At 56.6% G+C, this 15,083-nt stretch overlaps 1 protein-coding gene across 1 annotated transcript in view; it reads left to right on the top strand.

Moving 5' to 3' along the window:
- Nucleotides 1–781: 781 nt before the first annotated feature.
- The window catches only part of NECAB3 (N-terminal EF-hand calcium binding protein 3), a 55,504-nt gene continuing 41,202 nt past the window's right edge, over nt 782–15,083 (top strand). The window contains exons 1-3 of the mRNA XM_068912774.1: nt 782–1,283; nt 11,701–11,725; nt 13,464–13,572. Of these exons, the coding sequence (XP_068768875.1) occupies nt 1,191–1,283; nt 11,701–11,725; nt 13,464–13,572 (227 nt within the window). The 5' untranslated portion in view covers nt 782–1,190. The remainder of the gene's footprint in view (nt 1,284–11,700; nt 11,726–13,463; nt 13,573–15,083) is intronic.

Here is a 15,083-nt window from a genome sequence, read left to right as displayed (position 1 = left end):
ACCTGAGCCCCTGTGGCAGGCCCTGCTCAGGGTGGCCCAGCTCCAGCTTCACAGCTCGCTCACTCTGCCGACCTCTAGGCTGATGGGGCCACAGTGAGGGGCCAACTGGGGCCGCGCTGGGGCCAACCACAACCATGGTGTGACCACCCAGGGCTGCACTGGGGCCAACCACAACCACAGTGGGACCACTCAAGGATGCACTGGGGCCACCTGGGGCAACCAGCGCTACCCCAAGCCCAATCATGACCACAGTGGGACCACCCAGGGCCGCACTGGGGCCAAGCCGCGCTACCCCAGGGCCAACTGCGACCACAGCAGGATCACCGAGCGCTGCACTGGGGCCAACTGGAGCAACCAGAGCCACCCTCGTGTCAACAGCAACCACAACAGGACCATCCATGGCCACGCTGAGGCCAGCTGGGCATACTGGGGACACCCTGGGGTCAACTATGACCATAGCAGGACCACTCGGGGCCGCACTGGGACTACGCCAGCACCAAGAGGGACCCCAGCTGGGACCACACTGGGACCGATGGGGGCCACCCCGAGCCAAGCGGGTGTCCGTGCGCAGCCCGGGGCCGCCTCCACGGGCAGCAGGCGCTGCCCCAGGCGTGACCGACCCACGGGCGCCGCCAGCTCCGGCGCCCCGCGCCCCCCTCCCCGCGCCGGCCCCCTCCCCGCGGGGGCCGCTCCGCCCCGCCCCGCTCCCCTCCGCCAATGACAGGCGCGGCTCCCAGGTGCCAATCGACGGGCGCCGCCAATCGGAACGTCGCGGGGGCGGGCACTCGGCACAGCCAAAGTTGCCTGGCGGCTGCGAGCGGCTCCGCGAGTCCTGCCTGGCGCGGCGCAGCGCTCCGTACCGCACCGCTCCTTACGGCACCGCACCGCACCGCTCCGCTCCTTACGGCACCGCACCGCACCGCACCGCTCCTTACGGCACCGCACCGCTCCGCTCCGCTCCTTACGGCACCGCACCGCTCGCTACGGTACCGCTCCGTACGGTACCGCAGCGCTCGCTACGGTACCGCTCCCTACGGTACCGCACCTCACCGCAGCGCTCGCTACGGTACCGCTCCCTACGGCACCGCCCCGCACGGCACCGCTCCGCACGGCACCGCACCGCTCCGCACGGTAGCGCGGCGTTCCGCACGGCACCGCTCCGCCCGGCATCGCACCGCCCGCGGCGGGCCATGATGGCGTGCGCGGAGCTGCTGGCGATGTGCCTGCTGTCGGCCAAGCACGGCCCCGCGCCCCGCCGCGAGCCGCTCCCCATCTTCCACGACGTGAGTACGGCGGCGGGGCGCTGCGGAAGCCGGGGCCGGTGGGTCGGGCCGGGCCGGGCCGTGGCCGCCTTCCCCTCGGGGCCCGAGCCGCGGGGTGCCGCGCCGGGACGGCCGCCGTGCGCGGACGGGTCGCCGCCGAAGCCGCCCGCGCTGCCCCGCGTCGCCTCGCTCCGGCCTGGGCCGCGGGTCCCCCCGCCCCTGCGGCCCCGCAGCCGCCGGTGGCTGCCGCTACAAGCCCCGGTGTAAGAGGCCGTCTCTTGCTTTGGCGTTTGCCAGCTGTGTTCTAGGAGGGGTTTCCGCAGGATGGCGGATGCTGGGCTGGTCCCCAAACCCAGGCCTGGCAGGGATGGGGCAGACGGGCCCCGTGTGTGTGTGTGTGAGTGCGTGTGCAGCCGTGGATAAAGTGCTGGGTGCACATAACTGAAGGGAAGGCCAAAACTGCACTTAAGCATCTACTTCAGCAGGAAAAAAAAACCCTTTATTTGCTATGCTAAATATATTTAATAGGTGTCTTATTTGGCCGCAGCTAATGAGTGGCAGGCAGGGTTCCTGCTGGCTCAGCCCCTTCGGCCACCCAGGAGGTCCGCCCTGCTCAGGAGGTAACTGGGTGCCTGAGCTGAGCACCCCGCAGGCTCGGGCTTCAGGCTCTGCGTTGTGACCGCGATGCTTGCGGCAACAAGCGACTTCTGTTTGCTGGCCCAGGGAGAGGAAATGCTGGTTCCTGTTGTGTGTACAGGTCTTTTTTCTTTTGGGAACGTTTTGGGAGTGCGCATACCAGCAAGGGCCGGCACGGCAGCCCCTGGCACGTTGCTGAAGCGGTGAACCCACTTGGCAAAATGCAGCCCCCCTGCCTCGAGATGCGGGAGCAGGCGAGAAGCAAGTGTATGCGGTCCTGAGCAGGTGGTGCGGGACTGGCGGGGCAGCGCCAAGGAAGGCTGCTTCTCAAAGCACTGACAGGGAGAAACTAAATCACAGCGTCTCTCTTTCCCTGAAGCACTGTAACAATTTGCAGCCACGGAAAGCTTTGAGGATGGCGCCTGACAGTAGGAGTGTGACTTACTCTGGTCATTAAAGCACTGTTGGGACAGCAGCACAACTCATGAGCGTGACGGAGCTGGAGCGGGGGAAGTCTGGCTGCAGACAGCCCCTGCGCATGAGTCTGTGGGACCAAAATATCCTCTTGCCGATTAGGTCGGAGCAGGTGATAAACAGAGGCAAACACCCCTTGGTGGAAGGTATACCTTAGAGCAATGTCAAATCCTTAGTCATCCCTGGACGGATCAGCTAAGTTGAAAAAGGATGTTTGTGCTGAGATCTAGGAAAGAACCTTAAAGAGGCAGATATCTAGATTCTAAATCAAAAGCGTCAGGCACCCAAATTGTTTAGGCTGCTCAGGTGTGGATTTACCAGGAAGGGGCTGGAGCCAGCGACTGGTGGTGTGCAGGCTCCTGTGCCGTGATGGCTTTACTGTTTGGTTTCGGTAAGTTGTCAAGGACGGGCGTATGTGCTGGAGACGTACAGTCGCAGGCATCAGGCTGCTCGGACGGGCGCAGTCCTTTTCTGTCCGTGCAGGATCCTGGTTAGCGAGAAAATGGAAGAAGTGAGTTAGCCGCTGCACACGTGTGTATCCATGCAGACCAAAGCCTGGCCCTGTTACGGGGTGTGATAGTGTCGTAGGCCAGCGCTCCAGTCCCTAAGTCATGAATCAGGCTATAAATCATGATATGTTAAAGAAATATTAAACATGGTGTCTTTTTTTCGTATCGTATTCTGAACTATTGTCCTCCGGCAGGCTAGAAATACCTCTCCACTGACCCTCCCCTTTCTCCTCTAATTTTATTGAAAGCTGGCTGTCATGACTCCTGGAGCAGGAGCTTTGTGTCTGACACTATGAGACTCCCTGGAAAGCTACAAAAGATACTGTGCAGTACCTCAAATGATGCAGGATCCGACAGGCAGAGTATGCCCTTTGCCTGCTGAATCCCTGTCCTGCCTGCTCTTTGTGCCCTGGGAGTGAGGAAAGGAAGATGCTCAGGTTGGGAGAGCAGTCAGGCACCCTGGAGGCTGTAGATGGCTCTCAGGAATTGAAAGTACAGCTGATGGCTGTCTTGGTTTTCACTAGACAGGTCCTGGCACTTGACATGACAGATCCTGGCATGTAGCGTCCCCTCGAGCCCTGCCGTGAGGGTTCTCCTGTCAAGATGGAGCTCCGTGGGCTGGAGCTGGGGCTCTGGAGGAGGCAGCACCTCTCCCCAAAGGCGTCACTTTCTGCGTTTTGGACGCAACCCTGCGGGTCTAGCAGGGTTCCCAGGAGCCTGCAGCGTGGGTAGGTGCCTGTTCCCACGTGGCTCATAGGGCAAATGGCATAGCCCAGGGCAAAGCCCGCAACCCATGTTTTATGGGGAGTAGTGGGCATGCATGGCCTCACCACAAAGACTATATTGTTGGAGTGAAACCTGGACCCTTATCTGTGCCAAACCCAGCTGCCTGGGTGTGAGGGAGTCTCCTTGCATTAAGAGGCAGTGCCGGCCTGGTGCATCTGAACTCCTGCAGGCAGCTGCTTTTGCAGCTTTTCTGCTTTTAAACATCGTTGAATTTTCATATTCTCTGTGGAAACAAAGGTGACCGTTACAGGCAGTGAGAACATGGCAGGTCCCAGCATGGGGTGTTTCCAGTAGGAAACTGCCACAGAGCAGAAATTGGAGATGCTCTTCCTTCAGCCTCACTGTTCTTGGCCATGCTTTCTGAGCTGTGGTTGCCTTGGTTGGGCAGTCTCCCAATCTCTTCCCTTGGTCTGTCATGTGGGGACTGGAACCAGACCTTGCCCTCTGCTGCATCTAGCACCACCTGGGTGTAAGTTGCCCAACAAAGCCAGGGAGATGCGTGAGGAGATGCTGCCCCTGCCTTGTCGCAGTGGCTGGGGAGGAGAAAACAAGTGAGGACTCATGGGTCAGGTTGGTTTGGCTCCCCAACACCTCGGCAGTCAAGACTGGTATTGGCCATCATCTCCATGCAGGCAGTGCTGCAGTCCTGTCCCATCGCAGGTATGGATGCCCCCTTGCCCCAGTTCGTCCTAGACAGGGGTGCATGTTGCCTGGAGCTGGAGAGTGGGAGATCTGGGGCAACATGATGGGAAAGTGGATCCTGGTCCTAGTTTGGTACTTTGCAGAACCTACACCGCTGCATGAGAAGAACAGGCACTTGTGGTGAAGGGGTCCCCGGAGGAAGGAGTCTGAGGAGGGAACATGCACTCCGGGCCCTCAGACATCCACCTCCAGTTCTGCCCATTAAAAGCCTTTCCAATTCCAGCAAGGCATTTGTGCAGTGAGTTTGTGGACCTCATGCAGCTCTCAGCAAAATGAGCATTTCCAGAGTTCCCGTGTTTCACCAAGAAATAGCTGGAAAGCTCGTCTCCTTGCTCCTTGAGGTGGTTCTTGCAGCTTACGGCTGGAGTGAGCGGGGTATCTTTCCCCTTGTGGAAGGATTTCAGACAGTAGGGCTTTCCAGCCAACATCGTTAACTGCACTAATTACTTGGCTGATGGGACATGTGCTGGAGGAGGAGTTTTGTTAGTGATTGCTGTATCCCAGCTCAGTTCCTCCGGGCACTTGCTTTGTCCCAGATCTATGCCTCCGAGTAACATTAACACAATAAAAATATAAAGTGTTAACAGTGCTACCAGCAATCCTCTCCATGTACCAGCTGCTTTCTGGGTTCTCACAGCCTCCCTTACCTTGTTCCCGTGGGTCCCTTTGCTCCCAGGTCAGCTCCAGAGCTTGGCAAAATGATTTTAACATCTTCTCTTTTGGGTCTCAGGAACTGGCCAGCTTCCAACTCACTTCATGAAGTTTGGCTGCGAGAGCTACCTCCTTCTGCATGGAGGCAAGCTCCCTGACTGTCTCTCAGGCACTGGGAAGCGAGGGCTGACTGAGACAGGAGTGGGTTACTGTGTCACTGATCCTGGACATCTCCTCTGGTTTGGGCTTCTCCAAGTGCTTGACAGAAATGAGCTTTTTTCCCCTGAAGGCTGTGGAGGTGCTGGTGTGGTGGGATGCAGCTCTCCAGGTGCTGGGAGCGTGGTAGCTGGTGCCACCGGGAGCTGGTGGTACCTGCCACGGAGCAGAGAGCTCTGGGTTGGAGGAAGGGCTGGCAGCAGAGGAGGTGATGTTGGCTGGAGGTATCAGAGGCCTGCAAGCAGCGCAAGTAGATTGACTTCCAGGTGCGCAGGGTGGAGAGAGCTCCTGGGCAGCTTATGTATTTTCTCCACACAGAGATGGAAAGGAAAAGAGGATAAAGAAGGAAGGAGGGGGGACAGAGGAGACCAGATGAGAAGGAGAAAAGTAAGGAAGAAAGTTCAAAGGCGAGAGGCCTTCTCCATGCATTGGGCACCGAGCCCCAGGACCCTTTCCCGGAGGCTAATCCCCTCAGGGTGCATGGGGACCCCTTCACTTTCTGGGCCTTTGTGGTGTGCCAGAAGGGAGAGCAAAACCTTGGTTTCCGAGACAGGCCAGGGATGTTCCTGGCATGGCCCGGCAGCCTCTGGAGAACAGGGAAAAAAAACCTCCAGACTTCCGCCACTATGTGAAAACCCTAAGAAAAAAGCACTGTGCAGATGCTGCTGGCACCTTGGTTGCTTCTGGCTGCCTCCCCGATGGAAACACAAATGGTCAGGATTTCAAACCAGCATTTCATAAGTGGGCCCTGTGGCCTGAGGAGAGCAAGGGCGTTGCAGTGACGGGAGCCGGTGGCTGGGGCTGAGGGCGCGGTGGTGGGAGATGCTTGGCGAGGGGGCGCAGGCCAAAGCAGAGGAGATGTTGTCACTGAAGCTCTTGTGTAAAGTGCGGGCTGAGCTGGGGGCTGGGGAGGCAGAGGGATGAGCTGTGCCTCGACAGATGCCTGTGCCTCCCCGGCTGCAAGAGGAAGCCGGGGCCCCTGTCTCCATCAGGCAACAGCAGAAACCTACTGCTGCCTCTCCTGGCTCCCAGACACGCTTTCATCACTCTAAGGCCTCCTGTAGTGTCCCTGCGCGTTTGCAGCCCTGCTCCCTTTTGAGGGAAGCCTTCCTCCCGTGCTGGGGAACGGAGAGGTCTCTGACCTCCTTGCTGGCCCTCCGCGAGCCCTGGCTCCCTGGCGTGGAGAGCAGGGTGTTCCCCGCTGAGCCGAAGCAGGTGCTTCCTCGCCTGGAGGCTGCGTAGCAGGGAGAGCCAGGTCGCGGCGTGCCGGCTCCGATGAGCTAGGTCACCTTTCCTGGCCTGTTTACTGTGGCTGGAAGTCGCCCACGGTTAGGAGAGGCGGAGAGGAGGGTTTCATCTCCAGCACTTGGATGCAGGTGTTGTACGAACAGCAGTGTTGCTCTTGCGGTCTCTTTTCTTGCAAGCGTCTCGAACCTCTGGGAGATTCGTCCCTCAAATCTGCAGCTCTGGGCTTTCTTGCTGCCCTCCCTGTGAATGAGAGATTCGGGAAAGCTGCTTTAACGGCCTGCCTGGAGGCTTGGGAACAGCCCCAGCTCCTCCGGGACGTGGGCAGTCGCACCTGGCCCTGGCTGGAGCCGGGCAGCCGATGGTGGCCCAGGTCCCTGCCGTCCTCAGCAGGGCAGGGGCAACGGGGGAGAGCGGCAGCGCCGAGCCGGAAACGCTCCCGTTTCTTGCCCTTGGGCCGCACGCCAGCCGTAGCTCCCTGCAGCCCGGCAAGATGTGCCGGCCGCTCTCCTGGCCCCCAAAAGGGAGACCCGCTTATCGCCTGGCGCGGCCACGGCCCGCTCTCCCCTGCAGCGCATTGATGGGCGCAGCGTCCGCAGGGCGGCCGTCCCGACCCCGGCGGCCGGTGTAACGCGGAGCAGGGGCGTAGCGTTGCCTGCCGCTGCTGTGAACGCGCCTGCGCCCCGGGGGCGCTGGGGGAGCCCCTCGCGGAGCCTGGCGATGCCTCTGTGTTGTTCTCTCCTGGCTGCATTTAGATCTTGCCTTGGGCGCAGGTGACGCTAGCGTTGTCCGGCGCGTGTTGCCTTGTAGCGGCGTATCCGCTCACCGAGGCGCCCCTCTGCCGAGGACAGGCGCGCCGAAAACAGCGTGCAGCGCGGAGCCTTGCCGTCCCCGGGTGCACGCTACCGCGGGGGACGCAGAGCGGGTGTCTCATCTCGCAGGGCTCTTACAGCTCCGCTTCCCGTGGGCCTGCGAAGCGCTGTATTTATTTAGTTTGAACTTCAAGCAGCTCTCGTGTGTGCGCTGGCAGGGCTTTTCCAGCACGCTGCTGGAGCGGAGGTTCCCGCGTGCGAGGGAGAAGGGTTAGCTCTGTTTGCTGGGGTTTACACCGAGTCCAGGACAGGCTCATCCCAGATTCGGGAGCTACAGCCTTCCTGACCCCATGGGATCCCCTCAAAACGGCACCTCTCCCTCCTAGCCCCCAGACAGCCCCTGCTGCCTGTGGCCAGCCTGGATGAGGTTGCCCTTCCCAGGGAGCGCCCAGCCGGGGAGCCAGCCGGCAGTCCGATCCCGTCCCCTGTCCTGCCGCTACCTGTTCGGGGCTGCGGAAACGCAGTTTACAGCTGTGCCTTGTGGGGTGCCCCCCGTTCCCAGGGCTTGCCGTGTCTCCCTGCCGTGGCCAGAGTTTCCAAACAGGCCAAGTATTTTTGTTGGAGAGGGAGAAAAGCCTGAAGCAAGCACGAAACATGTCCTCTCTCCAAAGCTTCTCTTAAACCCACCGTCTCTAGCACTTAGATGAAGTCGGAGAGAAGAGGATGAAGAGCCTGCTCCTTCCCTTCCTGCCCAGGGTCGCTTTGAGAGAGCTTCGATGGCTGCAAGAGCATTAGAAGGCTGCAAGACAGTGCTAAGGAGAGTCCCTATTATTAGCAGGCTTTGTCCCAGAGGGCTCTCACACTGGCGGTAGCAGCAGGTCAGCGCGCTTGTCATGCTGCAGCTCTCAAGAGAGGCCATGCTGCCAGTCCATTCCCTGCTCTTCCCCTTCTTTCAGGGTCTTCGTCACCTTCCCACGCTCAGACTGGCTGCGTTCTGTGGGGAGGTGAGGATTAGGTGTATCTTGAGCTTGAGGGCTCTGCCAGGTCCCTGATGATGACCCTGTCCAAGGAGGAGTCTTCACACCTACAGGGGCTGCCTGGCTTTGTCCACACCCCCCAGGCATGGGGTGGTGGATGGATAGTCAATACCTAATTGACATCCTCTGGGGCTTTGGATGCTGAGCCCCAGCATCCATCGTGGTCTCTCTGCTCTCTCCCTGCAATGCCGGCTCTGTTGGTTGCTTGGTTTTACTCCCACCACTCTTGCAAAAGCTGGGCAGGAGCATCCTCTGGGGAGGTACTTTTCTGCATCTGGTCATCTAACAGAGAGATGAGTTTCTCTGTAACAAGCTCTACTGGGTAGGTTTCCCAAAAAACTGTGCTCCATTGTGTGCTCCTTCCTACTGATCCTAAGCCGCCTCCCATCCTTCTGGGAATGGGAAACATTTGGGCTCACTTGAACCTGTGCTTGGTAAGTGCCGTGGTGACACTTGGCAGTGTGCAAGGTGAACTAGTCAGTCTTGGTGACAGTCAGTGGCATTTTGGAGTCAGGTGGGAAGTGTGGTGACAGAAATGTCATTGCATGAGCCCCGTGTCCCTCCGATGCCTCCAGAGCCATGGAAGGCTCTGCAGAACTGGGCTTTGCCCTTGGCGGAAAATGTTGGTGTACCACTGGGGTCTGCTTGCAGCTTGCCGCCCCGGCTCCACCGTTTGAGTGCAAATGAATCACTGCTGGTGTTCCTGTATAGTGCCGCCTCTGTCCTCAGAGCCCCAGGGGATGCTGTGGGAGGACCTGCTCCCCCAGCCCCTGGGAGGGAGCCCTCGGAGCAGGTTCAAACTGCGAAGGGAGGAGATTGCATCCCGAGCAGATGAAATCTGGCAGGCCAGGGTTGTCGCCGGGTGCCATATTGAAGGCGGCACAGCCAGGTGGGACCTGCTGGCTCTCCCTGAGCTACACCACTCCGGCCAGGCAACAGCCACTGCATCCCCACGCGGCCTCTGCAGTTGTGTAACCCTGTTGCTCTGAAAGCCCTAATGAAGGCAGATGCACAAGCAGACCCTATTGCCTCGAGAAAGTTTTGCTTTAAAACCCAGGGAAATCCCCAGCGGGTGAAAACTGCAGATTTCTGTACTTAATTGGTAGCTGTAAAGCTCCAAAGTGCATCCGGTGAGTCCTAATGGATGCTCGAAGAGTGCCCTGGTATATTTTCATGCAAGAAAAGCAGCCTTGCCTGACCGGAAATCTGCATCCCATAGGTACTGTTACCTAACGCTGGTCAGCTCAGGGCAGGCTTTGTCCCCTGCAGCAGCTTGAGGGGGAGGGTTTGCCCTGCTCAAAAGAGCATCCTTCTGAGGAGGCGTCCCTGCTCCTGTGGGCCGGCCATGGGGAGGGACCAGGGAGTACCCTACTGGGACAGCATCAGAAGAGCCTCTGCCTGGTTGCAAAGCAGCAGCTTCTTTGGGAATGAGCTGCAGAGATTTCTCCAGGCAGCTGTTCCTGCTATTTTTGCCTCCAAGCAATAAATCAGTAGTTAGCAGCGTCTGCCCCATAGAAGGGGGCATTGGTAGGAACCCTTCTCCCAGATTATGGCGGTTTGGGGCTCAGCAGAGCCCATGGTGCTGCTTGTGCCAGCAAAATGCTGTTGTTGCCACTGCACTTTCAGCCTGGCAGCTGGCTCAGACCCCAGCAGGTACCTCTGAACGCTCCAGGTGATGCAGCGTTGCAGCAGCACTGGGTGGACGCTGCCGCCTGCATGCAGCATCTGCAGCTGGCGGAGTTATAACCAAGCCAGCCGGACTGCCGCTAACTCAGGTTTCACTGCAGTCCAGCAGCGCCAGGTTCATGGTGTTGCTGGTGATGAAAGAGAGCCAGAGAAATAACTTCCCTTCTCAGCAGTATTTTTACTTTTTCTGTCAAGCCTGTGTTGGCCCTGCTAACACTGATTTGTGCACAGCCCTCCTGCCTTGGCTGCGTGTGCGGGGTTTTGACACTATGGGTGTCAACACCAAGGGTGCAATTTTCAAAAGTATTTGAGTGACTGTACTGACCCGGCCAGACATAAGCTTGTAACCCCACAAAAGCGCAGCAAAACTATCGACAAGCAGTGCAGGAACAGAGCCAGGGCAGAGGAGGCGGTTGGTGGAGGGGACAGCCTGGCAGCGGTACGTCTTCCCGCAGCAAGGAGCAGAGCTTGTCTGGGGGTGGTTTTATCAGCCGCTTCTCCTTTGCGGGTTCATGGAAAAGAATATAACAAAGTCTACCCTTTTTCATGCCTCGTCCTTTTTCTCTCCTCTTCCTGCCCTTTTTCGTGCCTCGTCTTTCATCAGACCTGAAAGAGATTAAAAAGAAAAAGTTCTGTTATACGCAAGACTTTGTTGGCTCCGTTAGGATGTGCTGGGCAAAACCTTGTACTGGGCTGTACTTTTCCAGGCTTCAGAAATTATGCTGTTCAACAGCAGAACTCACCCAAGACGCTTATTTATGAAAAGGGAGAAAGACAGGAATAGGAAGCTCCAGCTTTCTCCTGGACCATAGTCAGAAGCCTCACGGTTGGGAAGCTGGGTTGAGACCCTGAACCCGAGCTGCTCTTGAGCTGCGCGCTGCTGAAGCACGCTTCCTGGCCTGCAGCATGGTCCTCGTGCCTTCACCTGCTCTCACGGTCTCGTGGAGCCAGGGACAATGGCCGTCCTGGGGCTGAGAAAGCCTTTCTTGGTGGCAGCATTGTCGAACACCAGCACGTTTCTCCAAAGAGTTTCTGCTTTAATACAGATAATGTTTCATCAGCAAATTCCCAAGAGGCTCTGTTATTAATTACCCTTGGAGAAGGCAGCAGTGGTGTGTGTGTGTGCATGTGCGTGTGAGTGTGTGTCCCAGGAAGAAGTGGTATTGTAAAGGGTGATTATAAAGTGCAAGAGGAGAGCTGCTCTTTGGTGCAGATGGTTGGAGTGTCAGAGATGATACACAAAGTGCTTCCATTGCGGAATATTTTTATGCTTCATACACTTTCATTTAAGAGATCTGAAAAATTAAACACTTTCCATCACAAGGGTGTAGCAAAAATGAGAAAGAGGGTAATGCTCTTTCTCAATCATCTCCGTCTGTGCTCTCTAAAAGGTGCTCTGTGCAAACGCTGGGCCTGCCAAGTCATCAGCGGGTGAGCCTAGCGCTTTGTGCATCAGAGGAGAGAAACGGTTTTAATCATTTGCAAAGGGAAATTTCCCTCAAATAAACCTGTCCAGCATTGTCCTTCACAGCCCTGGTAGCCTGGGCTTAGCTTTTGCACGGCTGCTGGGTCCAGGAAGTGGTTTTCGTGAAGCAGCCGGGGAGAGCTGGGTGCTGCCTCACTCGAGCCAGCAGTGCCGTTCGCCCTGCTGTGTCTCTAAAGTGTGTCGTGTTTTCTCTTTCAGATTTTCCGGCGAGCCGACAAGAACGGTGAGTGCTTTGCTCCTGTCGCTGCCTCCCCCTCACAGTATGGGCCTGAGAGAAGCAGCACAGCCCTTCCCTGCTGGGGTATCTGCTGAAAAAGTGAAGGAGGTCAAGGGCAAACAGCTCTCCGGCTGGAAGCAAACAGCCATTCTGCTTCCCCAGGAGGAAAAGACACTGAGGCAGAGATGAGGCCTGGCCAGGGCTGGGGAAGTGGGCTTCCCTGGGAAGGAGCTGCCTCTATGGGTGCATCTCTGCTGCCTTTCTTAAGCCGAGCTGCGTCGTCTGGGGCTGACCGTGCTGCTGGGACACGTGGTGAGGAGGGGACAGCAGAGGAGGCAGGCAGTGCCCATAGAGCCCACGATTGCTGGCAACCACCAAGCCTCGCTTCTGCCTCCCAGCTTCTTCCCCCTGTGTTTACCCTGGGCTTTGCTGTGGGGGGCAGCTGTGGGCTCCCTCTGCTCCTCTTCTCCCCGACCCAGCGCTGCCCTAGCTACCTTCTCCACTCTGCCCTGCTTCGCTCTTTGAGTGCAAATCTCCTGGGCAGGACTAACTGCTGTGAGCTCCCCTTCACCCCAGGTCCTGCTACTCCATCACCCTCGTGTTCCTCGTGTAGCGTCATAGCAGGGAGGTGGCAAACACTGGCCAGGTCTTCTCCTTAGACTTCCACGCTCCAGTGCTGCAGAGAAGAGCTCAGGCCCTCTCCAGGGGGAAGCAGCACTGCTGCAGGCCTGTGGGCAGGGGCCTGTCGGTCATGCCCACCTTGTGGGCACCGTGTCTGTGCAGTCCCTGGGTGATACCCCAGGCTCTGCCCTCCTGCTCTCCCTGGCTTGGCAACTGCAGACAGAGGCAGGCTCAGAGCATGGCGGTGATAACTGCCTGGAAGGTTTGGCTGGTGTCTTGTCACCTCCTGCATAGACTTGGCTCTGGTGTGTCTGTTAGCACTGCGAGGGGCAGGCAAGCCAAGCCGTGCAGCAGAGCTGCCCAGGATCTACCAGGCTTTCTTTCCATCCCTTGCAGAATTGACTCAGGCTCCACACTCAGTCCAGGGCTTTATTCATGCCCCTTGCTCAGATAACTCTGTTCCTGGATGCCCGCTGGAGCCCCTAGCTTTTGAGGGTCAGGCTCTGCTAACGATTTTTAAATTTGGCACCCATAAACCAAGAAGTCCAAAATTCCAAGTCGCTTTGCTGAGCCATCCCCCTTGGGCTCTTGTCTTTCATGGTAGAGTGCAGATTCCAGGAGCCACGTTTGTTTCGGATCAGAATGCAACCCAAAAGTTCAAGTTCTCCACAAAAGGGGGAAAAAAAAGCTTGTGAATGAATTGGAAGATTTTGTTTCCATAAAAAACTGATACAGTCCGCATTGTGCTGTTTATAGTAGGCTCTATACTGTGGAGAGCTGAATGGAAATGCAGCTTGGAAAATCTATAGAATATCGTGTCAAACACATTTCTGAAAATGTTACAGCAGGATTTTTTGGAAGGGTTGGGGCTCGCTGAAATTTTTACCTGAAATTCCAGCAACAGTGGCCTTGTTTGCCAGCATTCCTTTTTTTTTGGCGGGGGGTGGAGGGGGACACTTTGTGTGTTGGGATGTGCTTCCAATGAAATCTCTGCTCTGATTATTATGCATAACATGCCCAACCGTCCCACGCTCCAAGTAGAAAGACTGCGGGGAGGATGACTGGGGCCTGTATGCTTCTCTTTGCAGATATATAATTATTCTTGCCTTTTATTTAAATGCAGATGATGGGAAGCTGTCATTTGAGGAGTTCAAGAACTATTTTGCTGATGGAATCCTGAGCTCGGAGGAGCTGTGGGAGTTGTTCAGTGGCATTGACAGGCGTCATTCGGAGTAAGTACCATGGTGGCACAGAGAAGAGGAGACAAAAGAGGGTATGAAACTGCTTGACTGCAGATGGAGGGCATTCGGAGGCGGGTGCAATAAATAGTCAGGGTGAGATAAAAATCCACCTTGTGGAACCTGCAGATGTTAAAATCCATAGAGCACCAGCTACAAGTACGGGTGATGAGAGAAGCCAGACATTTTGAGAACAGTCATTATCAGATTTGCTTTAGTGCCACAAAAGCAAACATCCATTTAAAATTACATTCTGTTGTTACATTCCAGAAATACACAGCTCTGTAGAAATATATGCAGGAGGAGCATGTGGTGCTGTGAGGGCAACGTGATGACTGCTGTAAGACAGTTATCTTTGCGACTGCTGACCCTGCTGACTGCTTTTCACTTATGTAAGGGCTGCTTTCCACCAGAAACGGACTTTGAGTGTCAGTGTAAATAGGAATTTAGGCCAGCTTCTTTTAAAAAAAGAAACTCCTAAACAACGGGAGCAGTAATTGCATCTCTGTCTATTCTGTAGATGGGTGTTAACTAGAGGGATCTGTTGGGTTCTGCTTCCCCTATGCCCTGAGAAGTTCTTGCAGCTCTGTGACCCCTTTGGTCAGGACAGCACCTGAATAGTTCCCCAGCACGGGAGAGGTTACTCTCTGAAATTTGGGTTTTGCAGCAAGCCAGGGCTCAGGCACTGTGGGCCTGTGCTGCACAGAGATACAGGTGCTGAGAACCACCAGTGCAGAACCACAGACCACAAATACTGAGCAGTTCCCAGCTGTAAATCCCCATGTCATCAACCCAGAACAGGGTGAAGGAGGATGACTGACTGCAGCCAAGTGCCCGGGTGGTGACTTTAGCTGATGCCCCCAATTTAGTGGTGAGGCTGAGACGCAAAGAAGTCAGCATGTGTACACTGCCCCCAGTGCGTCTCTCCTTTAAGCCTATATAATCCATATAATGCAAGCCAGGCCAGACAGCCACAGGGACATGGAGGAGGCTTTGTGCTGCTTATGTGAGGGCTGGAGGACATCTTCCCACCTGTGACCACCTGCTGCTGAGTGTACAGCCATTTTGGCATGTAGGATGTGGGCAGCAGGAGGGGTCCTACAAATACCTCCTCTTTCTCTTCTGGGCTGCGATTCCAGGGATATAGCAGTGAGCCATTCCCTTTCCTGCGCAACGTATCCTTTCCTCTGGCTCCAGTTTGGGGGGACTTTGGAGTCATCCCCAATACAATACCGCTGGAAAAAAACAGATTGCAAGAAAGCAGGGTTTTTTAACTGTGACCTTAACTGAATGGCAAAGATCTCCTGGTTTACCTTCTGGTCGGGCTTCCCCCAGCTGTCCAGAGCAGATGAAACAGCTCTGACAGAAGTCGCATAGGTACCACCATGGTGCATAGCAAATAAGAAAACCAGCCTGCAGACTGAGCTATTGCTGTCCATATGCAGTCTGACGTGTTGCCGACAAGGCAGGGCTGCTGAACTGCGACTCTTCTGCTTGTCTTTGGG

This window comes from Struthio camelus, chromosome 18 (assembly GCF_040807025.1).
Source record: "Struthio camelus isolate bStrCam1 chromosome 18, bStrCam1.hap1, whole genome shotgun sequence".
In the NCBI taxonomy this organism is placed as follows: Eukaryota; Metazoa; Chordata; class Aves; order Struthioniformes; family Struthionidae; genus Struthio; species Struthio camelus.
This window is presented reverse-complemented; position numbering and strand designations above follow the sequence as displayed.